This window comes from Etheostoma cragini, chromosome 19 (genome assembly GCF_013103735.1).
Source record: "Etheostoma cragini isolate CJK2018 chromosome 19, CSU_Ecrag_1.0, whole genome shotgun sequence".
NCBI classification, from domain to species: domain Eukaryota; kingdom Metazoa; phylum Chordata; class Actinopteri; order Perciformes; family Percidae; genus Etheostoma; species Etheostoma cragini.
In genome coordinates, this window is record NC_048425.1 from 8,834,300 (window position 1) to 8,859,743 (window position 25,444).

The window sequence follows — 25,444 nt, forward strand, 5'->3', positions numbered from 1 at the left end:
CCCCCCCCCCCCCCCCCCCCCCCCCTTCAAATCTAAGCTGTTCTTTGGAAATAAAGGCCTAAAAAATGCCCCAAAAATATACAGCATATTTATAACTTTAAAAAAGTTGTCGAAAAACGTCATAGTATAGTTTGACAAAAAGTCATAAAAAAAGCCACAGTATATTATGACTAAGAACTTAATAGTATAGTATGTCGAAAAAACTCACAGTATAGTAAGTCCAAAGAAGTAATGAAAAAGTCAAGTATGGTATGTATAATGTCCGTATCAACTTGTTTATGTATTTTATGTGTTAAGGTAGCAAATAAGAGCCAGAAGTCTTTAAACTTTAACAACCACTGAATACTTAATGTTGAAATATTATATTTTGAAAAACATAAATCTGAAGTGATTTGTTCTGAATTCTCTTTTAAATTTAAATATGAACATTCGTCTATTTTAAAAACCTAAATTTCGATAAATATTTTTCAATTCAAAATTCAGATCAACTTACAGAATTTCAGATGAAATAGATTCAGGTTGATCAAATTTGATTGCTCAAGTTCAGATCGAAAAATTTAAGTTAAATATTCACACAGTAATATCTAGCCTACCCAGGAACCAACATCTGGCCTATCAAAGCACGGGCCGTCATTCATGTGATCCAAGAAATCGGCAGGACGTCTGGCCTATCAGAGCACGACCTGTGTGTCATGTGATACAATGTACATACTTATGACGAGTCCTGAGTTTGATTGTATGAAAACAGCAACCTAACCGGAGAACCTCCGCTTATCTGGCAGTCATCTTTACAGGTTGAATTTCCATGCCGTGATCTTGGATCACATGACAGACATGCCGTGCTCTGATAGGCCAGAGGTTGGTTCATTGCATGCAGGTTCAACTGTTTCTCCTGGGAAGCCCGGATGTTACTGTGTGAATATTTAACTAGAATTTTAAGATGCGAATTTGAGCAATCAAATTTGACTGGTTTTCTTTGAAGAATTTTAACTTGAAATTTGAGATCTGAGTTTGAGCAATCAAATTTGATCAAACTGAATCTATTTTATCTCAAATTCTGTAAATTGATTTGAATTTGAGACCATTGAAAAATATGTATCGAAATTCAGGTTTTTAAAATGGAAATCAAGAATTTTCACAGTAAAATTTCTAAGAGGTAAATTCAGAACAAAACAATTCAGATATGTTTTTCAAAATAAAATATTTCAATGTTGAGTATTCAGTGGCTGTTAAAGTTTAAAGACTTTTGTCTCTGATTCGCTTCCATAAAATAGCCCTGTCTGTATTTATAGACAGGAACGTGACTTTGACCTGCTTAGTGATAAATTATCCATCATGTACATAAATAAAGGTTGGAAAATGACATGGCATAATTTAAAATATGTACGCCTCGGAAAAAGGTTAGCAGGAGTGAAGAGTATAGGTAAATTGTTTTAATTCATACAAAAACAGGAAATACACAGATCCACGTTAAAGTGGACCGCTGTAGTTTAATAGAGGCTCTTTGGTGGGGGTGTCTGTAATCTAAATAGGATTTAATACAACAGATTTGTAGACACTAATGACTTTCATTCATATTCATGTTTGCCTCCACTTTATAATCAAACTACTTACTATCACAGGATATGAAAACCACAACACAAACAACTTATTTTGAAAGACATCTCCTTGGTCCTGTCCCTTTTGTGGGGGCTGATTTTCAGTCCGATTTGATCTGAATTGTCTGGTTTCTTTGAGTGTAAGCAAACCATTTCAGATGCTTTCTTTTTTACGAAGTTAGGGGAAATAATCCTGAAGTAAAATCCTTAGGGAGTGGATTTGGCAGCTGGTCGCTGCTGGCTCTGTCATTCATCTTTATTAGTTTAGTATAAAGAAATGCATAAACATGAAAGAAGCAGACATTTTTTATTTTTTTAAATTGGGTTTTTAATGAAAGTCGGCGTAACAGTCAATATACAAACAAATATCTGTCGGTCTTTACAGACCAATATTTGATCAAACAAATACACTGTACAGATGGGTTCTTATTGGTTACAAAAAAAGTATAAAACGGTACAAAAACTGTTCCTAATTTAAGAAGGTGATGAAGAGTGTGTGTCTGACTGTAGCAGCACATTTCATACTGGCAAAACAGAGAACTACCAGTAATGATGTGCTGCTATAGCCTAACACACCGATACAATATTCATCCTCATGACAAATTCATCTAAACTCTTTATTTTTAACAACATCATGTTGTTGGTCTGTGTGACCATAAATGATTTATATGTTTGTAACTGGAACAAACATCTAAAATCTTATGACCAAATGTACAAAGTACACCATCACTTTTATTTGGGCTGCACAGTTTTCGGCATTTCATCTGGATTATTCATCATCCCGTGTTTATTTAACGGGCTGTTTTGTGGAAATGTCACTTTCTGTGTGTGAAGAGATGAAGTTGAAGTGTAACTTTGGGTGATGAGGACTGAAGGGAACATTTACAGAAACGCTGCTCACGGTGACAGTGCGGTTGTCTTACAGGGTGATTTTGACATATCCATCTGCTGAAAGAAACCACAAATAAAAAACAGAAATACACCACAGGTTGTTAAACACTTGTTCAGTGAGTGCAGACACTTGGGATTGTTGTGGTTTAGTTCTTTCTGAGTGATTTTATGTATGTGAGATATATGTGTGCTTGTTGTGTTATATTTTTATAAGCTATTGGATGCGTAAAATATCCCTCGGGAAGAATAAAGTATATGTCTAGATTCAGGACAATCCTATTACCAGATATAAAAAATAAACTCCATGCATAAAGAAATCAGCATTAGAAAACCACAATATAAAACCTGTCCACTGTTCTTTATATTAAAGGGACCATAAGCCAATCAGAGCAGAGTATAGATGTGAGCATATTTCATAATGCATCATTTCTATGAGAGGATGAGGTTCAGGCCAGGAGAGGTATTTTGAGATCCTCCTTGTTTTTTAGTAAAACATATAGAGGTATGTGCTTCCACTTAACAGAAATGACAATTTAATACTGTATTTTGTTACTTAGAATTATTTTCAAGGAATTCAATTTTACCACTTTTATTCTGAATGCCAGATACATGTTGCAAATTTCCCCAGAACCATGCTTACACTTTATTAATAATCCATGCACACACATTCCCACACCAACTTCTTTTCTACCATACGAGCCCTGGCAGGCTCAGTTGTAATTCACAAGAAACATGAAAATGCACTTATTGTCCTTCAAATTATTTTAATTAACTTGACCTTGGTTCATTTTATTATCAATTTCCATAATACTGATATTGGTTTATGGGTGGGTGGGAGAGAAACACAGTTACTGTGTTTCCAGTCACTAATTACACCACTCAAACCCCTGACACAATTCTTTGCTTTTATACTCCCAGGCTTAGCAGTGAGGTGAAAAAAGAAGTCTTACTTTGTTTGTCATTTTCTTTGATTACTGACAGCACTGTACAAACATGCCCCACCCTACAAAGTCAGTCAGTCAATTATCTCATTAAATCTACCTCATTTTCTTAAAACAAGTTTTAACATCAGCCAATCAGCTACAATTTGGTGTTGTTTCCAACAAATTCACTTTCATTCATGTTTAAGTTCCTTGATACTAGTGCGGCCACTTGCCTTATTCTGTTTGTTTAAGGATATTGTCCTTTATGGACAGTTCCTATAAAGTACAGTGGGAACAACTGAGCACACTGAACGCCTTCTTAGGACAGTGTTTGTCACAGAGTGGTGGATAAAGGATCCCAGGTTGTCCCCAGTTTGCAGACACGATAAATAACTCACACAACAACACGGAAACACACTCTTTGGGTTTTTCATCGGTATTGTTAAAAATAAATAAATAAATAAATAAATTACTGGTATATAATTACTTTCTTATTTACATGTTTTTCTACAATTGCCTTTAAAATAAAAAATAAAAAACTCATGGTCACACAGATGAAACTGCTGCTGTGAGACACACATACACACACACACACACACACACACACACACACACACACACACACACACACACACACACACACGTATCACCTCTGATCTTTGAGAATGGTAACAGGAGTCAGTGCAGTCAGGCGTGGGATCGCTGTCCGCCGTGTTATGGGAATCCCGGGGCTCGCGGTGACAGCACATCATGACTTGGAGGGATTTAACTCATATCTGCAAAACATGATGTGCTGCTAGAGCGCACCCTGGACACGGAGACCAGGAGTCCATCACGGGGGTGGGGGTTCAAGTTCAGTGCTATAGCAGCAAATATAAGACACACAGCACCAGACAGAATATACAAGAAAAAATAAATAGAGTGGAGTACAAGAACTAATCAAATAATATACACAGGATATACACTCACAAACGTAACACCCAACAACACACAAAGAAACATGGAAATTCATGTTTGTTTTTTTTTATTCTTTGATCCCAAGTTCATTTAGGTAACTATAAATACATCTGTTTAATTTTCTTAAAACATGCCTTAATATCTTAATTTAAATGTATTAGACATGCATAAAAGCTGCACATTGATTAAAACGCGATCTCTTTCAGCAGCTCATTTCAGCCAAATGTGTAACAATCCAAATGAAAATTCACATTAATACTAATTATTCCAAAGATCAACATACACAGTGGGGTGTGCATGTTCTGTGTCATTTGGAATCTAACACAAACAAAATGGTTGAAGAGGGCAAAATGGAGGAAGAGTAAGAAAAAAGAAGGAGAGACAAGAAGGGAAGAGTACATGAGACACACTGCCTATCTGCTTTATGTATCACTGTGGGAAAATGGATTCAAATTTGCCTTTATGTTCAGAACTCTAAAAACTGGATTTTTACATTTGAGGAATAACACATTCTACACAACACTTTCTTTGCCCCTTTTTCTTAATTTCTCTTCCCACTGTGTTTGTGTTTAGTGAACAAAACACTTTTTGTTGGAGATGAACCTGCTCATGTATTTTTCAGACCCATTTCACATATTAAAAAAGAATCCTGTTATGCTACTCTTAATTACACAGGAGACAGGTTGCAAATGAAATGTAATTATGTCTGTGATAAACCAGAGGACAGGGAAACAATTAAATAGTAGAAGCAGAAAAAGTGTCTCCATCTTTGCTTCGAACACTGATATGTATCTACACATGAACGTTTTTTCTTCTTATCTCCACATTGCAACTGTACATCTTAACATCTCATTGCAATAGTTTTAAACAAGGTATTAAATAAATCTACAGTTTATTAAATTGGTTGACGGCTCAGTTTATAAGAAGGTTCTAGTCTATCTGATTTCAAGATACTGACAATTTCTCAAAATGTTATGAAGATGAGGAAATGAAGAGCGCAGGTTATCAATGTCTGCTGTTAAAATACACAACGGTGGGGTAAAATACTGTTAGTGGGAGGGGGCGGGCCACATAACAGTAGTATTACAAAGGATTGTTTATTGGTCCAATTTAGAGGTGCAGCACTCCTACACACAGATGTGTTTTCCATCCTGAATCTGAAGCTCAGTCTATCATGTGTCATAAGTGTGAAAAAGAAAACAAGTCAGGTTGAAGGAATTACCCAAACCTGCTAGTATTTATTTATTAACATGCAAAAATTCATAATTACATTTTATAATTAATTTTTATTAATTATATTTTTTAAATATTTAAATATTTTATTTTAAAGTTATTCAGATTAGAAACAGTAAAAGCAGCACAGCCTCAACCATTGATCAAAAATAAAAATGATCTAAACTAAGAAAAAACGAGGGAACCCTATCATATGATGGGAATGTACAAGTGCTATTGTGAGGCAAAGTTATTCCATCACGTGAGCAGCATCTTTATGCCACCTAACCAACCGGACCTGAGCCATGAGAGCAGACTGAAGCTCTCCCACCAAACAACTTCAACAAGGTTCCAATCGGAACCCTGCTGTCACAGACTCGATGAGTAGATTAACACTTTACCATCTTCATCAAACGATGCCAAACGTGTTCAGCGCTGGTACATAAGTGTAAACAAACTGCCTTGAATATGTAATTTTGTAAGTCAATCAGTCCCTTCGTGATTTTGTCGTGACAATGTCGTGATGGCGCCAATTTACGCAAATTCAACCAATCACCGCGACTTTGGCGCAACCTACAATTTTGTCCAATCACCGCAAATGACCAAGCAGGAGTGAGAACTGGTCAAATTAATTTCCTTGTTTATCGTACAGTGAAAGATCATGCAAAACATGTCACACCTTCCTGCCAACCTCTATACATTTGATGCAGGAAAAACTGGAGATGAGACGACACAATGACCTACCCTCGTTATTGTAAGTGCAATGATAAGTTAAAGGTCCCGTGGTAGTCCTGGGTATCCTGCTCTGCCTTTGAGAAAATAAAAGCTCAGATGGGTCGATCAGGAATCTTGCCCCTTACGAGGTCATAAGGGCAAGGTTACCTCCCCTTTCTCTGCTTTGCCCGCCCAGAGAATTTGGCCCACCCACGAGAGAGAGACATCATGGCTTTCAAACGAGCAAAGTGGCAGTTGGTCAAGGCCACACCCCCAGCCTCCACCATGACACGTCCTAAGGAAAGCTCATTGTTGGACTGACTCTAGTGGCTGTAATTCTGCACCAAGGCTGAATTTTAGGAAAGAGACTTCAGATATGGTATTAGGGGTCCACTAAGGATATAAAAGCATCCAAAGAGCACAATTTCATGGGACCTTTAAAGTCCAATAAGTCCTTTATCAAACCGCATGAATGTGTCCCAGCCCAGGATAGGAAATTAACTAACAATGTCAAACTAACAACAAGCCACTAACACATATGTTTAAATTTGATTTAATCAATAAATGCATCCTGAGCCTTATTTTGGTAAGGTTACTAGGAAAGGCCAGAGTAGTTTAATTTTCCTCAAAACAAGTTTCTTTATTTTTGAAGAACTATACAACAATAAAATCAGGCATTTTGGGTCTCAAGAATCTCAAAAAAAGGCTGCAAAATCAAGGAGGGACTGGGCAATATTGATAAATAATGGGTTGTTGTACTTTTCCTGGAAAAAGATTAGAGGAATTGTTATACCTAAAATACCCAGAGGAGTGAGTCTGTTTTTTGGTTAATCTAGTGAGTAAAATTCTAGAGAAATCAGGTCACTTCATTGCAATAATTAAAATTTATTGTACAAATCCAGTACTATAATAGATCTGGCCTCACCAAGCACATTTTAAAGGGATAGACACCACTGCATTAACACATTGGTTTTGATGGTTTTGATTCTTGATTTATATTTTTGTATGGATGGCAAGTTGATGTCTTAGACATCACTATTACAAACTAAGACAAGGCTATGACAAAACTACAGTAGAGCTACAAACACTTATTGATAACACGTCAGGTGTTAGAAAAAAGTTTAAAATGTTCACACATATGAGTGTGTCTTCAAATGTCTGTTTGGCCAACAGCACAAACCCGCAGATATGTTTGACATTTTTGCTTGATACATTATTTCAATGAATAATTTATAAAAATTGTTAACATATATATATATATATTGAGGCCACAGTTCATGAATTCATCATTTCAACTTTGAACTACAATGTAAATGGCATTTAAGTGCAAACTTTGACTTGTAATGCATTGGGCTACAACACAACACATTGTTTTATTGTCAATTAATTTGCAGATTTCTTTTTGTCTCTAAAATTTCAGAGTGAGTAATTTTTTTTCTGTAATCATTTAATAAACCATTGTTTCTACACAAAAATGTATGAATTACATTAGATATCAAAACTGCAAGCCAAACATGGTGCTGTCATTTTGAGTGCAGCATAGAGGAGGGAATCAAGGCCTGTAAGCACCACACCCGACTGTATGTTTTTAAGACTTTCAGAAAAGTTGGATTTAGGTGGTAAAACTGCTCATATACATCAAATGCTCTGCCACTAATTAAATATTAGAAATTCAAATACACTTTTTAAGGAGGAATTCAGAAGGTGGGGTCAACATTTAAGACAAATATGGACTTGATGAAGGAAAAAGCAGAAGTGTAACTGGTGCTGAGCTTCCAGGATTGCTCACATCAAGCCTTTTCAAGCCATACGAGCACAGTCCTTCAGAAAGAGCTTTGCTGATGGAAGCTGATTGGATTTGAAACAAGAGGTCATGTCAACAGGGAGAGTAGCGACAGACAGGCATTAGATTCAGATCCAAACTTCCAGCCTCATTCAAAGAAAAACAACAACATGAAACAGCGAGAGAGAGAGAGAGAGAGGTAGAGAGAGAAGGGGGGTGAGGGACTGAGAGCAGGGGGAAAAAAGAGCACAACTAAAATTGTAGTGAAGGGATAGGAAGGAGAAAGAAGCAACGCAGAGCTGAGAAAAGCTCCCCTCTGTGGCCTGCTGCTCTCTCCTTTCACAGCCGCAGAGGCCATTTTAAATGCTTCAGAGAAAAAAAGATTAACTTACCGTCTGCTGCTGAAATCACAAACCAAATGATGGAAGAACTAACTAGCCCTAACTACTGCCTTACTAACAACACTGGTATTTGCCTGTGCACACGTCCCTGTCTCTCCTCTGGACGCTCTTACCAAAAAGGCCAGGGACAAGAACCAGGCACAAACTAGTCCTCAGTTATAACTAGTCCTCTAAAAAATAATTAAAAAATAATAATTACAAAATACACACACACACACACACACACACACGCTCAAACACAGACACACACAACATTAAGGCTACAGGATGACAAAGGTATTGAAATAAAAATGAGACCAGAAAAAACGGCAGGCCTAAAAAACGTCACTACAACACACACACCCATGCTCCATACAAACACATATCAATGGGAATATACCCAGTCTACTACAATGACAGGGAGAGAGCAGAAAGAAGGCCTGTTAGGGGTTTCTGGTTGCTCCTGCTTCTGTTCCTAGTAAGAGGGGGTGGGGGGTCTCAGGGGGGGTTGGGTGGGGGGGTTCTGGTCCCAGTCCCAAAAATTGGCCCCCCAAAACCTGAGTGTCCCCCCCCCCCCCCCATCCTTCCTTCCTGACCCTCCTAGCTATGTGAGTGTGTGTGTCCCAGTCCTCCTTAGTGCAGCCTGCTGCCTCGCTGGAGCCCCAGCTACGCACACTGACACACTGAGGAGGCTCAGTATGCATAAAAACCTAGAGGGCTGCAGCCTTTTTCCCTGGCCATCACTTTCTACAATACAAATCAACAATTTAGGGGACGCCCAAAAATCTGAAAAAAAATCAGGTCGCCCATGCGGGTGTGTAGAAGACAGGTGTGAAAGGAGGGGTCTGACGGAGCTACCGTTTGCGAGTAAAAAATTAATTCGTGGAAGGTGAGGGGGCTGCTGCGCTGCTGAGCCGAGCGCCGAGCCAAGCTGCGCGGCTGTCAGACTGAAAGAAAAAGACAGAGGCGACAGGGTGGGGGGAGAGGGAGGGAAATAAAATGAAGAAAGTGTGGCTCTGAGAGGAAGCTCTCCACGCTCGGTTTAAGCAATCTGCTTTCATTGGTAAAGTTGCAAAATAAAAACCCCAACACAACGACACGAGGGAAGTGAGTGCAACAGGCCGACTTTTGCACACCGAGACACAGAATAGAAAGGGCCAAACGGAGTCACAGGTGGACTGGCAATAATGCAGCAATATGCTGTTAATTGCACTGATGGCCCGCAGACTACTGAAAGTGCTGCTCTTAAACTACACTGCTTTACCAGGAGGACACAGAGGCCCTGCCCACCCCCTTCAAACACACAGACACAGACACACACACACAGACACACACACACAGACACACAGGTTCTGGTCTAAGTGGGTGAGTTTTGACATTAAAATAAATCCTCAGCCAGACACTAAATTGACTGAATTCTCCAGCATTACTCAGTTTAATACAAGTTACTATTGTGGAGGCCCCTAAATACAGAACATTTTAACAATCCAAATAAATTTTACCCGGAATTCATTCACTAGAAATCATCTCACTTACACAGTGAATAATCATAACCACCCAGCTCCGGGCTAACACCATCCAATCATTCCAGGGTGATAATAATGCAAGCCATGACATTAAAACTGTCGAGTTGTACACATGGTTTCTTTAAAAGTGAAAAGTGCCACCTAAAAGTTCTAAATGAATGGTCAGATTCTGATGCTAATTCCTCTTTTAATCAAATAATTTCTGATTAGATTCTGTAGTTTTATTAAGGTAAAGTAATTGTGCGTCTGTATGTGTTTAGATCTAATGAAGTAAAAAAGAAAAAAAAGGTTTCAGTAGAAAAACAGGTTTTTACTCAGAGTAAGTCATAGGTGTAATCATTTTGGATATCTGTATCAAAAAGCAGGCATTGGCAGTGATACCGTATCAAAGAATTTCAGCCTCAATACCAAGCTTTGGTTTTGTACCATTGACGTTTATACTGCCCATTTTTAAATCTGTTAATTGTTTTAGTAATTAAATTGTATTTTCTCTGTTTGTATCCCTGTAAACTGAATATCCTTGGCTTTTTAACAGTCAGACAAAAAAAGCAACCTGCGGGCCTTGGACTAATCTAAAAATAATTTTCTCTATTTTTATTAATTTACATTAAAAAAAATCTGTACATTTATACTATAATTTTATTTTATGTTTAGTTAACATCCTAACATGTGGGTAAACCGATGGCACCTTTAAGTTGATTAATAGATCTTAATGTAATGTACAAAGGCATATTCCTATTATGGATTGTTTCAGTGAAACTAGACTAGACTAGACTTTCTGGATGCTAAATTTTACTCTCAACTCTCTACAGGCTCATACTTAGGGAAGACAGAGCTTCTGAATCTACTAAAAGAAGATTCTACGCAGCAGTGAAATAAATAGAAAGTCAGTTGGCAGGAAATAGACGGATGACAATTTTGAAAATGTCCAGTTTGCAGTTTGGGGACTTTGGGATTGTGATGGGGATTGTTGGATAAATTAAGCTATTTGAAGATGTTGCTTTTTGGCTACTGTAACTTGTGAAGGGCAAAACTTTTGTTGATGAAATTTAAAGAATAGTATAGAGATAATGCAGCCCTTAAAAAAGACATTTCACTTTACTTTTATGTGAGCTCCTGTCGACTGTATGTCTCTCAAAATAAGTGCACATTGTCAGATATCGAGTACCTTATAATAAGACAGGTATAGTGGATTACTTGACTTCCCCTCTCATTAGATAATTCACAAAAAAAGTTAAACAATAAACACTAAACTCATATTTTAAATTATTGCAATGATTATCTACACTAAATTCAAATGTGTGGCTGAGATGGTTGTATTTGTACAGTGTATCCAATAGTACGTCTGCATATTAGATGCTAACAACTAGTCTTGGCTTAATTATTGCTGCGCAGTTGGAGGGAGCTGGGGGAATATGTGTATTGCGTAGTGCGTTCAAACATCAGAGTCCCAGGCACATATTCCTCCGCAGAACACTGTTTCTCCAATATAACGCATTTGTAAAGATTTTTGGCGGTCGTCTGCACTATATACAGGATTAGGCTTGTCATTATTGTATATTATGACATGGGTTAGGTCGTGATATATTGAAGTTAAACTATGCTGTTACAAACCGTAGTGCCACATTTACATTTAACGGTATTATATGGTAATGATTAATAATTAAGACGCTTAGTAGGGTTATTCGATACATTGTCAGCAGGATAAAATTCATGAACTTATATTTGGTTAACTGCACCTGTAACATTGTTACGTTGGCTAACGAACTGTAGCACTACGACAGTGTAACGTTAATGGCAGGTTGACAGACAGGGAGACTGCCTTCGGTAAACTGCTGAGTCAGGGTTCTTACTAAAGTTAAACCGGCGAGCCCGTTTGAGTTTTTTTCTAAATCTAATATGGAATAAAAGAGTTTTGCCTCCGAGATCAGCGTGGAGCAGAAGTAGCTGTTTTGTTTAAATGCGGTTAATTTAAAGTAATGTAATTTAGCGTCTTTAGAAGCGCATTTAGTCAGAGTGAACGGCCGGAGTGGGCTGGGGTCTTTGGGGAGGGGGCTGTGACTGGGGGAGTGTCCGCTTCCTCAACTTACTCAGTTATCTACTAAAACTCTTTTGTACAGAAATATAAAACAATTCCTCCCATGTCAATGTTAACCCATATATTCAAAAGGTTTCGAATTTTTTTTTTAACCGACCAGCCTCAATGTAGAAACGGATAAAGACTCAGCTGTCCGACAAAAGCAACGTAAAGTTTTTTTTTGTAATGCGCCACAGCCTTTGTTTTAAACAGCAGTTCATTACAGCCCAGTAAGCAGGCGGTTACACAACGCCTTTGCTGTAGCTAGCTACAGCTTCAAAAACACTCAGAAGCAGTTCGCTAGAACTAGGCTATAAGAAGCAAAAAATGTATATTACCTGTATTTATATAACCATAAATACTAACAAAAGATAAGAAACTGAACATCTAACATAAAATAAAAAAGAATACACAAAATAGTTAATGACGGAATTGCTTACCATCCGAAGAAAAAACTGTCCAAAAGTGAAATGGTGTTTGATATTCCTCGCCTTACAGTAATTATGAGAAAGAGAAAATAAGTGATGTGTAAATGTATTTGAAGCCGGACTCTCATTCTGTGTCAGTGGAGGATTTGAAAGTGGCGCCAACCGCTCTGCTCCTCAGCTCCCCACACAGCCGTCACACACACACAAAAAATAAATAGAAATTCAAACGCGCGCGCAGCAATATTTCACGCGTAGCAAAATGTGCCTATCGATCAGCACAATCGATCCCTGTTGTTACTTTTTAATAATATCACTCCTGTGATTTTTATTTATTTTTTATGTTAAATTAAAATAACCGTCACAGGCTTTTCTAGGCCGCGGTGCAGCACGGGAGATTGTGCAAGGCGGTTGTGTTTTGAATTTCTAACCGGTCTGGGAAGAGGAGGGCAGTGTCTCCCCCTGCAGGGTGTGTGTGTGTGTGTGTGTGTGTGTGTGTGTGTGTGTGTGTGTGTGTGTGTGTGTGTGTGTGTGTGTGTGTGTCACCCTTGTGACTATGTTTACTTTAGACATAATACCAGCGTGTGCATGTGCTTAGTTATGTTTGAAGATCCCATTTTAAGGATATGGAAGATAGTCAGAAGATAATATGTTACCTCTCTTTGGTAAGTGGTAACCAAAGATTGCAGCAGGGCCCAACTGCAGCCAATATTTCAGAAACAAGGATTACCATGAGACTTGTAGATACAATTTTTGACTATGCAGCAGCTGTAGCTGTTGTTTTATTTAATCTTTATAAAGTGACTACATTTCTTATTTTTCACACAGCCTGGGCCACATGTAACAAAGGAAAAAACAAGAAAGATTTGAAGAAAGAAGGCATCTAGGTTCACATTTACAAAGTATCAATCATAGACCGTTAATAAATGTACAGTCAATGGTAACAATGTAAGTGTTCTTTTAAATATGACCCCTCAACATGATGATACCAGGCCCACATGTAGTGCTCTTATTTGTTGGGAAACATTTCCAAACCTGATTTCTTTTAAAAATGTATATTGACACATAGTAACAGGTTTCTTAATCTGCCACATTGGCCAGCATACATTTACATGCACAATCAGATAAACACATTTGAGCAGACTTAACCTTTTAAAACAGGAAAACTCATGGAACAAAGGGTTTGTACAATACTACACTACACAATATTTTACAAATGGTTTGCACAATACTACACTATACAATCTTTTACAATATTGTTAAAATATAATACTTTATATCTTGTGGAGCAGCTCAGCTAGTGTGAAAATATAGAAATGATGAATTGATTATAGGACTACATCAGCAGTAACTCCTTGACACAGGAATTTTAAACAGGTGGCTAAAAGTAATGAATACAAAAATGGTGGAAATGCATAAGTGGCTGAAATGGTTAGCTACCAGTATTAACTGAACAGTCCAAATAACACTATACCAGAGAAATATTGCATATTTTACATGGAGTTGACTATAATTGTGTACTTTTAGTGCATAAAGCCGAGAATATCTGTGCAAACAGTCCAAAACCAGGCTCAAAACCCACCTGTTCCAGCTTGCTTATTTGTAAATACACTGTTTCTGTCATTTTTTTCCATAACTGTTTATACTTTTCTGTTCCTTGTATCTGTTTTTTATTGTCTGTAAAGCGACCTTGAGTGCTTAGAAAGGCGGTGTAAATAAAATGTGTTATTATTATTATTAAATAGTTAGCTAAAAGTATTGCATTAGCAGCGGAAATAGTTAGCTAAAACTACTGACCAAACAGTTAATATAGTTAGCCAAAAGTATTGCATTAGCACTTTAAAAGGGTAATCTAAAACTACTGCCTAAACAGTTAATATAGTTAGCTAAAAGTATTGCATTAGCAGCTGGAATAGTTAGCTAAAACTACTGAATAAACAGTTAATATAGTTAGCTTAAAGTATTGCATTAGCAGCTGAAATAGCTAAAACTACTGCCTAAACAGCTAAAATAGCTAGCTTAAAGTATTGCATTTGCAGCTGAAATAGTTAGCATAAACTACTGACAACAGTTAAAATAGTTAGCTATTAATGGGCACACAGTTGAAACATTTAGCTTTACTCCTAAGTAGTGGTATTGCTGACAAAATCAACCAAAATACTGAAAGTTCAGGTGTATAAAAAATTAACAACATCCACGTTTATTAAATTAATGGTGTTATACATCAGGAACACATCGGGAATTGATGAAGGGGTAGGCCTATGTGAGTTCATCTGATAGGGCTGTGGTGGTACCTCAGACCAAAAAGTTTGGGAACTACTGTTCTGTACTACATTATAGAACTACCATCTATTAGCAATTTCTTGTTCATGATTCAGCTAACTGTAAATGCACCTGGTCTTTCATAGGTTTTGGGCTTAAGGACATGTGATAAGTTTATAAATAAATGTAAGTTTCTAGGGTTATCTGGTTGTCTGTGGACAAGTATGTAAATAACATAATACAGCCCATTATAAAGTATCTCATTAGAAAGTATCTTGACATTGTTTCTTTTCTAGTTAGTAGTAGTAGTAGTAGTAGTTTGCTTCTTTGACACCAAGTAAAACGCATGCCTGCCTTATGCACATTATGCACTCTGCCACAGTGACTTTTTGATATAAACCACCAGATGGTGCCAAGAAAACATTCAGTATTCATTAGTGTACTACATAGTTCCAGTAAGAGAATAATGATCTTGAGCAGTTTTAGTGCAGTATGTACATTCATAGTACGCATTCTTGTAGCTGGTTGTGTGCAGAGAATAAAAAAGCTAGAAAGTTCCTGAGGGGCTTTTTTTTCTCTTAAGTATTTCATAAAAAATCTGGGTTCCAAAACTCTCTTTTAAACATTATAAATGCAATGTTTGGTTTGAAGTGTCAGGTCAAAAGTGGTTCAGTATCTTCATTTGTATTCTCTTTTCAGTTGTTGTGATTGAAAATGGAACATAGTTTGAAAGAGGGTAGAAATAAATGATAAGCGTGCTTTCAAAGGGCACTTCCCATGTTCATGTAGGTTTCCTTTGGGTACTCAGATGTTGCTCAAATATCCGGATGAAGTAGTTTGGAGACTTACTGCAATCCTTTCATCTAGAGCCACCAACAGGTAACATTTCCATTTATCCAACACTTCAGTTTAAGTCAAAGCAAGATTTATTTAAGTGTATTATCATACTAAAATGTATCATATTTCCTAAACAACAATATTAGAATAAGTACTTACACTGTTAGATGCATTAATAGTTCATTTAAAGAAAATAAGAGCATGTAGAATAAGAGTGATACAGTAATAACAAGAAAAATGTTAACAGTATTTTTTTAAACAATGACACCAATGTTAGAACAACCGTTAACGTTACGGCGTGTAGTTTCTGTCTCCTCCATGGTGAATTTTGAGCAACAACTGTCACCACATCCGTATGATAAATCCCCTTCCTTGCTCGCGGAGCACCCACCCCTCCTCCACACAGTTGCTAGTAGCCAAGGAGGACACGGAGGATTGAAAAAACATGATGTACTCTTCAGAAGAGGCAATTATCTTTGCTTGATTTTTTTGTTTGTGGATTGACTCCCCTTTGGACAGGAGGCTGCAGCTTGGTTTTGAGTCTGGTCTTAAAAGGATACTTTGTCATCCACCACGTCATCTGTCAGATTTCGGCAGACCTCCGCTGCCCCGCGGGAAGCTCCTGGTGCCATAGAGGGAAGCCAAATATTGTTTATTTGCCCACACTAAAATTACACAAGGCTGGTTTAAAACATATTGTTTTAAAGTGTTCATATTATGCTTTTTGGCTTTTTCCCTTTCCTTTATTTTGTTATATATCTTTTTTGTGCATGTAATAGGTTAACAAAGTAAAAAAAAACAAAGGGACTTACAATCTCAACAGAAAACACTGTTAACAAACTGCTCCAAAGAGGTCTACTGTGGTCCAGCCTTTACTTCCGTGATGAACATGCGTCACTTTGTAACACATGTTATTATGCTTGCCTAGCTGCTAGCGTACCACGCCCTCATACTCTGCTTCTGACTGGCTAGTAGACCTTACCTAGGTACTGTGCATGTAGGACTCCCAACAAAGATGGGACAGAAGTGAGATGCCTCACTCTGTAGCTAAAAACGGAGAGCTCAACACACAGGGTGAAAAGAGGAGCTGCATCAATGTGCAATACAACAAAAAATATGGTGGTTTAAAAGAAAAACAATAAACAATGTAAACCTATTCTGATATTACCTCTAAATACAATTAATAACTTGAAAATGACCATCATATGAGCATTTTAACGATTTCTAAGGAAAAATCGAATCTAGTGTATGTGGAAACACTTTTATAAGGTTAGGACTTTGGACTAGACTCTCTAATGGGATAACTTTTCATGCATTCTGAAAAGTCATCCAGACAACAAAGAGTATGGCGTGGTTCATGCTGTACTGTGTAATGAGATCTGAGAAGCATCAAGGCGCTTGCCAGGGTGAGTATTTTGGCGTTTGCGCTGACACTGGCAGAGGAGCTGGATCATGGTTGGCGTGAAGGGATCAAATGTTCTGGTTAGGGTTTGGATTCTAGCTGCAGTGTTTTGGCTTTTGACAAATGATTGGGATAGGCTGGACAAGAGAAAATTACTAAAAAACAGTTCGGAAGAAATTAATGCATAAGTTATAATTATCTGATCAATAAAGAAAAACAGGTGGATTCTGGCTATGTTGGAGAGGTGGTCAAAAACTTGACAGTAGCTAAGGATTCATACAAAGTTTGGTCTAAACCTGTGGAAAGGCAAAAGTGTTTGAAGATGGGGTAGAAAGCCTGTTAAAATAGAGAAGGACAAGCTATGATGAATGCTTCAATGGGGATAACAGAGCACAATTTCAGGCAGTGTCCCTTTGAAGGAATTCATGGCGTTGCACTTGTTTGTAGACACAAAAAGTAACCACACACCTGGCCAATCACTGTTTAAGTAGGTGTGAATGTAGGATTGTCGTTTAAAACTTACAAGAATTGTGAGATGCTTTTACAGTTGGTATCCGTATAACCCCATTTTACAGCATTTTATTTTGACTCCTTTTGGGGAGGGTATTCACAGTGGGGCTCAAATGTTCGGGCACCCCAGGTAAATATTTTTATTAATGTGCATAAAGAAACCAAGAAAAGATGGAAACATTTCCAAAAGGCATCAATTGACAGATTAGACATTCGTATAATATGTCACAAAAAGTTAGATTTTATTTCCATCATTTATACTTTCAAAATAACAGAAAACAAAATAATGGCGTCTGCAAAAGTTGGGGCACCCTGCAGAGTTAATCTCTTGTACCGCCCCCTTTGGAAAGCTGAGACCTAGAATAGTCTAGAAAGACCAGGCGATGTCAATCTTAAGGTTTTAAATGCCCAGACTCATCTGACCTTGCCTCAACAAACAGCACTATGGCTTCTTCTAAGCAGTTGACTAGAAAACTCAAACTGAAAATAGTTAACATTTTTTCCCCACAATAGGGAACATTTTACAAGTAGAAGGAAAAATGGATTCAATAGAATTTCAGCAAATTTTGGACGCTAACTTGATGCCATCTGTGAAAAAGTTGAAGTTAAAGAGAGGATGGCTTTTACAAATGGATAATGATCCTAAACACACCTCAAAATGGATTACATCAAGAGGCTATGAATAGACCTTAAAAAAGCAGTGCATGACAGACAGCCCAGAAATCTCAAAGAACTGGAAGACTTTTGTAAGGACGAATGGGCGAAGACACCTTAAACAAGAATTGAAAGAGTCTTGGCTGGCTACAAGAAGCGTTTCCAAGCTGTGATACTTGCCAAATGGGGCAGTACAAGGTATTAACTCTGCAGGATGCCCAAACTTTTGCAGATGCCATTTTTTTTTATTTCTGTTGTTTTGAGAGAGTAAATGATGGAAATAAAATCTAAATTTTTGTGACTTATTATATGAATGCCTAATCTGTCATTTGATGCCTTTTGGAGATTTCTTTCCATCTTTCACTGGCTTCTTCAGGCACATTAATAATTTTTCTACTTGGGGTGCCCAAACTTTCAAGCCCCACTGTATTTTCAAGGCGACAGTAACTGCACCAGCACACTGTCAACAGAATATTCACAAAACACTTACATGTGGAATGTCACACCACAAATACAATGTAGTTTGTCAGATTGTTTAAAACCCTCTGAAACACCCTCACCAAACACCATTCTGACAGCGACCAGATTTGTAACTTTAACAGCAATCGCAAGTCTGCAAAGTTGTAATGGAAAGACCTTTTGCAAAGTATGCACGGTTAGAACTCCTGTCAAGATCTATTTTCTTCATCCTTCACAGAACTACTTCAAGCATTTGTGTATGTATACAACAGAGTGCAACACCATAAATGCCTTCAGGGAGAGAAGTCGAAAAGTGGGTGCCGATATTCCCATTTGATTGATCATTGTTCCTTGTTCCTCTCTATGACTTTTCTAGTGCAGCCATTTGGAACAAGTAGAAACACTTTTATCTTCAGACGTGGTTGAACGGCACGTTGTACAAACAACTTCTTCTTTCAGGCCTTGCCAGGCTTTGAAAATAAATCAGTGATCCCTAAGTAGCACATTTACTCTGAAACACATTTTGAATATACACCCTGTAAATCAAAATTACAGATAATCACCGTAATGAGTTGTCACATTTGCATTCATGTTAACCTCCAGGATAACATGTAAGTACTTAGTCACATACAATTAGAAATTAAAGGCATATGAGGTTTCTTGCCTGGGTCTTCTTTAATAATAGTTTTTGCTACAGTGCTCATAATATACAGTATATATATTCCAGTAAAAGCTAACCTACAGTGCATCTAAAATTCTTTCTTGCATTTGTCATGTTAACATTCATTCAACTATATATCTGATTTTTGCTCTGTTCATGTACGACGGACTGTTCTGAAATGTTTTAGTCTTCTTATTGTAATTTCTGTCTCCCAGCCCTCCCTCCTCTGCATCCTCTCCTTTTCCCATCATCCTGAGTGGCCATAGAAGCCCACCATGTTGTGTGCTGGTGGTGCTGACCGCCTGGCAGCAGTGAGCTCCCCCCTTGTCTTTAGTCAAGAAGTAAAGGAGGGCGTTGAGCCATGCATTGAACGAGGCCAAAGGCCTTGTGATCTTATAGCACATGGAGACCATGGTCATAGTGTGACAGGGGACTCCCTTGGTCACTTTAAGCAGGAGGAAAATGGTTCTAGTAACATGAAAGGGGAAGAAACACAGCACAAAGAGAAGAGTGATGGTGATGATGGTCTTGATAGATTTACGTCTGCGATTGGCATAAGGCGAATTGGCACCAAGGAAAATGGATATCCCCTCATCTCTTTCCAGGGACCTCGACAGTCCATTGCTTCCTCTTCTTCCTCTTGCAACTAATGCTGGGGTAATTCTCTCTCTTCTCTCTGTTCCTCCATGTCGTCCCTCTCCTCGACCTCTGCAGGGTGAGGGGTGAGAGTGCAGAGTCCTAAATATGGTCAGAACAACGTGAGAGTAACACCAAGCAATTATGGAAAAAGGCACAAAAAATCCCAGCAAATGGAGTATGATGCCATAGGGTATGTAATCAGGAAACTCCTTATCTATGGCATCGTCCCAACAGTTCTGGTACTCCGTAATGACCGCTCCCATGTTACCATAGCTTGCATTACCATTTATCGATGATACCTCATGGATTGGGTTGTCAATGCTGCTAGCATTTCCGCCAGGCCCTCCCAATCTTGTCACATGACCAGTCTGAGCAAACCGGAAGATAGGGCAGGTCAAAGCAAACACCACAATCCAAACCAGGACACAAGTGCATTTGACAGCCTTCTTGGTCTCTAGTGTGATGACTTTCATTGGGTGGCAGATACCAAGGTACCTGTGGACAGAGATGCAGGTGAGGAAGAAGATGGAGCAGTAAAGGTTAAAGTAGAAGAGAAAACGGACCAGGCGGCACATGAAGTCCCCAAAGACCCAGCGGTCATGCATGATGTAACTAGCCACAAGGAATGGCAGTGACAGGCCATACATAAAGTCTGTAGAGGCTAGGTTCACCATGTAGATCAGTGAAGCATTCCAGCGTTTGGTCTGGCGGAAGGAACGGTAGAGGATGATAGCGTTCAGGGAGATGCTGAAGAGGAACGTGAAAGAGTAACAGATGGGGAGGAAGATGTACTTGTAGGACTCGTCTATGCTGCAAGATGGAGGCGGCGTGGTGGTGGAGGGAGAGCTGAGTAAGACATGGAGTACTGAGACACTGATGCTGGGAGCAACTCCACCTGTGGATGGCATTGTGATGGATAAAGGGATTTTCATGTGAGTGAGACGTTCAACAAGGCTTGTACATTTGGGGTTCTGTCAAGCTTTTTCTCTGTCATCCTTATACTCTATTGTTTGTTAGTTTTGCATGATCCTGTACAGTAGATTCTCAGATGATTTCACATGATCAGATCCATGAGCGGGTGTTCACCTAGAAATAAAGAGACAAAATGGTCAATCATCTGTACTTATTTAGGGTGTCAATTCAACTGATAGACTATGTCTCAGCTCAATAGGACAATCGGTAGTATTTAAGGTTTCCTTACACAAAATAACCATATCAGTGGTTGCTTTTTATTGGTTTTGATGGTTCAACTTACAACTGGCTAAATATGTCAAGTTTCTACCAATGTGAAACCATCTATAAATAAAGTCTATAAATTATTGATTTATGCTTATAAGACCATCTTATATGCCATCGGGTCTAACACAAACCAACCGGGCCTTCTCCAGGTTACAGATGTGCATTTGACGACCCCCAGACCTCCTTTATTAATTGAAACCTTGCTATAGGTTTTAGAGTGGATTTTAATGATTACCTATTAGCTTTAAAGGTTCCTCATACCAACTCTGAACCAAGATAGGCTGGTTTCTGACTCAAATTATTTTCAAATTAACGGCAAATCCAATGGACTTAAAGACACTTATTACTTTTTATTTTGTAATTTGTTCCTAGGGCTTTCTTGTAAAAGAGATCTTGATCTCAATGAGACTTCTGGAGTAAATAAAGTCTAACTAAAAATTTGTAAGTATTACTAATCAATGCCAGATAGTCATCAACTGTGTTCTGTTAAAAATAGATTCCTTAATTTTCCAGTAGTTGTCTTTTCTTTAAATCCCTTTTAAGAAATAGGAAACATGGGAATATGATAAATGAATCCTCATGACTTTGGTCATTTTCAAGTCAAAATTAAAATTGTCCAGTACTCTGGTTCATGACTGTCAGCTTTGTTTGTACTTTGCGTGCAGTGCTATTTAGCTAACATTGTTATGAATGCTAACAGGCTAAAATAAGATAGCGGACGTGGTACATATAACCTCATTAACAGAATGTCAACAATAAGTATACTAGAATGCTGATGTTAGCATTTAGCTCAGATTATAACCTCTGTCCTCTTGACGAAACATTTTGTTTTCTTGGCTCACATTAAAGGGCAAGAATGGAAAGTAGTGCCTCCTACTTCCCCCCTCACCTTTGAGTGTTTACTAGAGCCTTTGCACAATCTGTTTGACCTCCTGTTGTATGCTGCTGATTCTTAGTGCTTGTTTGCCTTCCTGTGTACAAGGGTATGCTGCTGATTCAGTCTCTTCTCACCCCATTAACTCAGTAATAAGTAACCACACTTCCCCTAGGTTTCTCAATGCACCCTTCTGTACATTGGCCTTGCTCTCACTCCATTCGCACTATGACTCATCGGTGCTGTCTTCACAAACCTAAACATTTTTTCATGTTCCGTATAGATGGGCTACAGCATTATCAAAGTCAACACAAGAAACAGGATTCAGTCAGGCGATGCTTTAGCTCCCAGTTGAAAGCCTCACTGTCAGCTGTAATCCTGCATATTAGCCCGGTGCAACTGTGTTTGTATAATGTTAAGTGAGCCATCGGCAGGTTATACCACCACCTCACTTCAGAGTTCATCTAAATAAGGGTAATAGGTCAACCAGTAACAGGACATATTAACAGTAGGACACAAATACGGTGTAAAAGGTCTATAACCTAAATGTGATCTTACTATTTTTTTTTTTTTTTTTAAGTTGAATGATTCTGACTTAATAAAAAGAGAATACAGCATGACATTTTTGGACCTGCTATTTGGCGTGTAACTGTTACGGCTAAATTAAAAAACCTTTCAGACAACCATATGCATCAAGATGTGTTCCCTTTTAACCACAAATGCGGACTATTTTTAAAAGGCATGATACAAACTTTTAGTTTTTTTGGATGTCTAGCAGACTCTTTAAAAAGTTGCTCACGTTGCGTAACTCGTTGCAGTGAGCATCAAGTCTGCTTCAGTTTCTATCAGTGTTACATTATCATATGCAGTGGCGGAAGAATTCTCAGATTCTTTTATTACGTAACAGTTCTAATACCACATTGTAAAAAATAATCAATCAAGTAAAATAAGTAAAAGTCCTGCATTGAAAATGTTACTTAAGTAAAAGTATCAACAGGAAAATGTCATTAGAAATATTAATAGTAAAATAATTAACTGAAATATTGTTGGGTAGTTTAATTTATCATGAAACAGCAAATTTTATAAACTGCATCTTTTGTGTGCAAAAATCTTAATCTAGAAAGCAACTAAAGCTGTCACATTACTGTAGTGGAGTAAAAAACGACAACACTTCTCTCTGAAATGTAGCAGAGTAGAAAATAAAAGTGGCAATAAAGTAAAGACTTGAGTAAAGTACATACTTACATTACACCGCTGGTCATATGATAATTAAGTCAAAATGGACATTGAAAAGGTGCACTGCATCAAACTATTAACAAATAATCTTTTTATACATTGGGAAAATCTGTTCAGAGAGTGCAGTGATAAGACTAAGCTCTGTTGTGAGAGCAAAGTTTTGAGGTCTTTGTGATGCACCTACTCGCATTAGCTTAGAAACATGGTTACATTTATACGCTTGCAGGAGAGATCTATGAAACTGTCTTTCAATACATGAGATATTGTGGTCAAGACCACCTTAACTGAGACCAAGTCATCACCAAGACCAGAGTGTATCTACGCAGAGTCAAGACCTGGAGCAGACCAGTGCGAGTCCCACACTGCATGACATAATAAAATGTGAAAAAGGCTAACCACAGGCACGCCACAAATTGATCTAAAAGATCCACATTTTCATCAAAAAACACCTTTTATCACCAGTGTATCATGAGAAATGCCTTGATAAAATAACCAAAAGGGAAATTTGTTCTTGACTGTTTTTGAAATACTAAATCCAGAGTACTCTTTATCTAAAATTGAGACAAGACTAAAAATTGATTCCAAGACCCAGACCTTCAAACAGGGGTTTTGAGACAATGACACATGCTACTTTACAAAGCCAACTGGAACCAAGTTACAAAAACAAAATTAATGCAGACTAAATAACCAGTGGTTGCTTTCCATTGGTTTTGCTGATTCCACTTACAGCTGGTTCAAATTGTCCCGTTTGGTTTTTACCAATGGTTTTAAATCAAATCAATAAATTATTGACTTATGCTGATGATACCATCTTTTATACCATCTGGTTTACCACAACCCAACCAGGCTTTCTCCAGGTTGCAGTCTGCATTTGCCGACCTCCAGACCAGACTACTACTGTACATAGCTTTTGATGACCTTGATGTCAACTGTGTTGAATTACAAAAATTAAGCATGTTTTAAGAGTCTGCTAATAGATTTTTATAGCACACAGAAATAAATGGAAACCAAAGGCTGCTTTAAAAGGTGCAAATACATTTTTTCAGAATTTGCTACATCTGTGACCATTTTTCAGTTTGGGAGTTCTTTGATTTTCTCTACGCAGTTCAGCATGATATGTTAGTCAGTGTATAAAGGCCCTTTGAGAACAGAAAGTGTGATCTTTAGACATGGATAAGGTTCAACATAGAGGTTAGCATGAGGTTAATTTAGATTGTATAGGTGATCAAACTCTACTACTGCCCAGGAAATGCACAAGTGGTGACCAAAAGGAAAATATATCAGATTTGATATAACCTTATTGTTAAGCAAAAGAGCTTGTTTTTCCAGCCTAATGTATCATCTGCCTCTGAATTCATATTCAATCTCATTAAGAAATGTTCCAGGACAGATTTTTAAATGTAATTACGATTAGTTATCAATCTTGAGCTGATGTTTTAAAACTGTTTTACAGCTTTAAAAACAATCTAGAGCAAAAATATCCCCTGTAAAATCTTGTGAGCTACATTAGGAGTTTTAGTGTTTGTGTATCAAAATCATAAATACCTGCATCACTGCTGTTAGACAAAGAGCTTACCTGTGCCAGTGAGGACATTTACTCCATATGGCTCTTGTTCTGTTGCCCATCAGAATAATCACAAGAAACCACAATAAAATCTTTGACTTGCAGACGGTATATCAGCAGCTTTTAAAATACACCTTATTTCCTGGATATTTAAGAAGCTGAGGAAACATCAGCCGGAATCAGCGCCGCAGCAGTTTGGGTGATCGGTGAACTTGACAAATTGACCACCTGAGCTTTTACCTTTTTCTGCTGCTTCTCTAAACAGTCTAAGCTGTTTCTATGGCAATGCAGTCCCTCCCTCTGTTCCTCACTGTGTCATCCAATTCTTCTTCCCCGCTTCACCTTTGTCCGTGTGTGTGTGTGTGTGTGTGTGTGTGTGTGTGTGTGTGTGTCTCCATCTCTCCTCACCTGTTGCATGTTTTGCAATAGTGGCTGATCTCCCTAAGAACACACAGACAGATGAAAGGACCCCATCAACACCGGTGCATTTATATACTATTCTAATGCAATTCATTCAACCCTTGTATACTTAACAGTGATCCTCACTATATACACTCACCGGCCACTTTATTAGGTACCCCATGCTAGTAACGGGTTGGACCCCCTTTTGCCTTCAGAACT

The 25,444-nt window shown here is 38.0% G+C and overlaps 1 protein-coding gene across 1 annotated transcript; it reads right to left on the reverse strand.

Annotated features, from left to right (window-relative positions):
* Positions 1–18,826: 18,826 nt before the first annotated feature.
* Positions 18,827–25,035, reverse strand: si:dkey-6n21.13 (P2Y purinoceptor 3). The gene is made up of 2 exons (XM_034856793.1): positions 24,836–25,035; positions 18,827–20,996 (listed from the first exon to the last, which is right to left on the reverse strand). The coding sequence occupies exon 2, from the start codon at positions 20,840–20,842 to the stop codon at positions 19,394–19,396; it is 1,449 nt and encodes a 482-aa protein (XP_034712684.1). The 5' UTR covers positions 20,843–20,996; positions 24,836–25,035; the 3' UTR covers positions 18,827–19,393.
* Between the last annotated feature and the right edge of the window lie 409 nt (positions 25,036–25,444).

Coding starts and splice junctions, on each gene's coding strand:
- si:dkey-6n21.13 (XM_034856793.1), bottom strand. CDS start 20,842: ATGAAAATCCCTTTATCCATCACAATGCCATCCACAGGTGGAGTTGCT.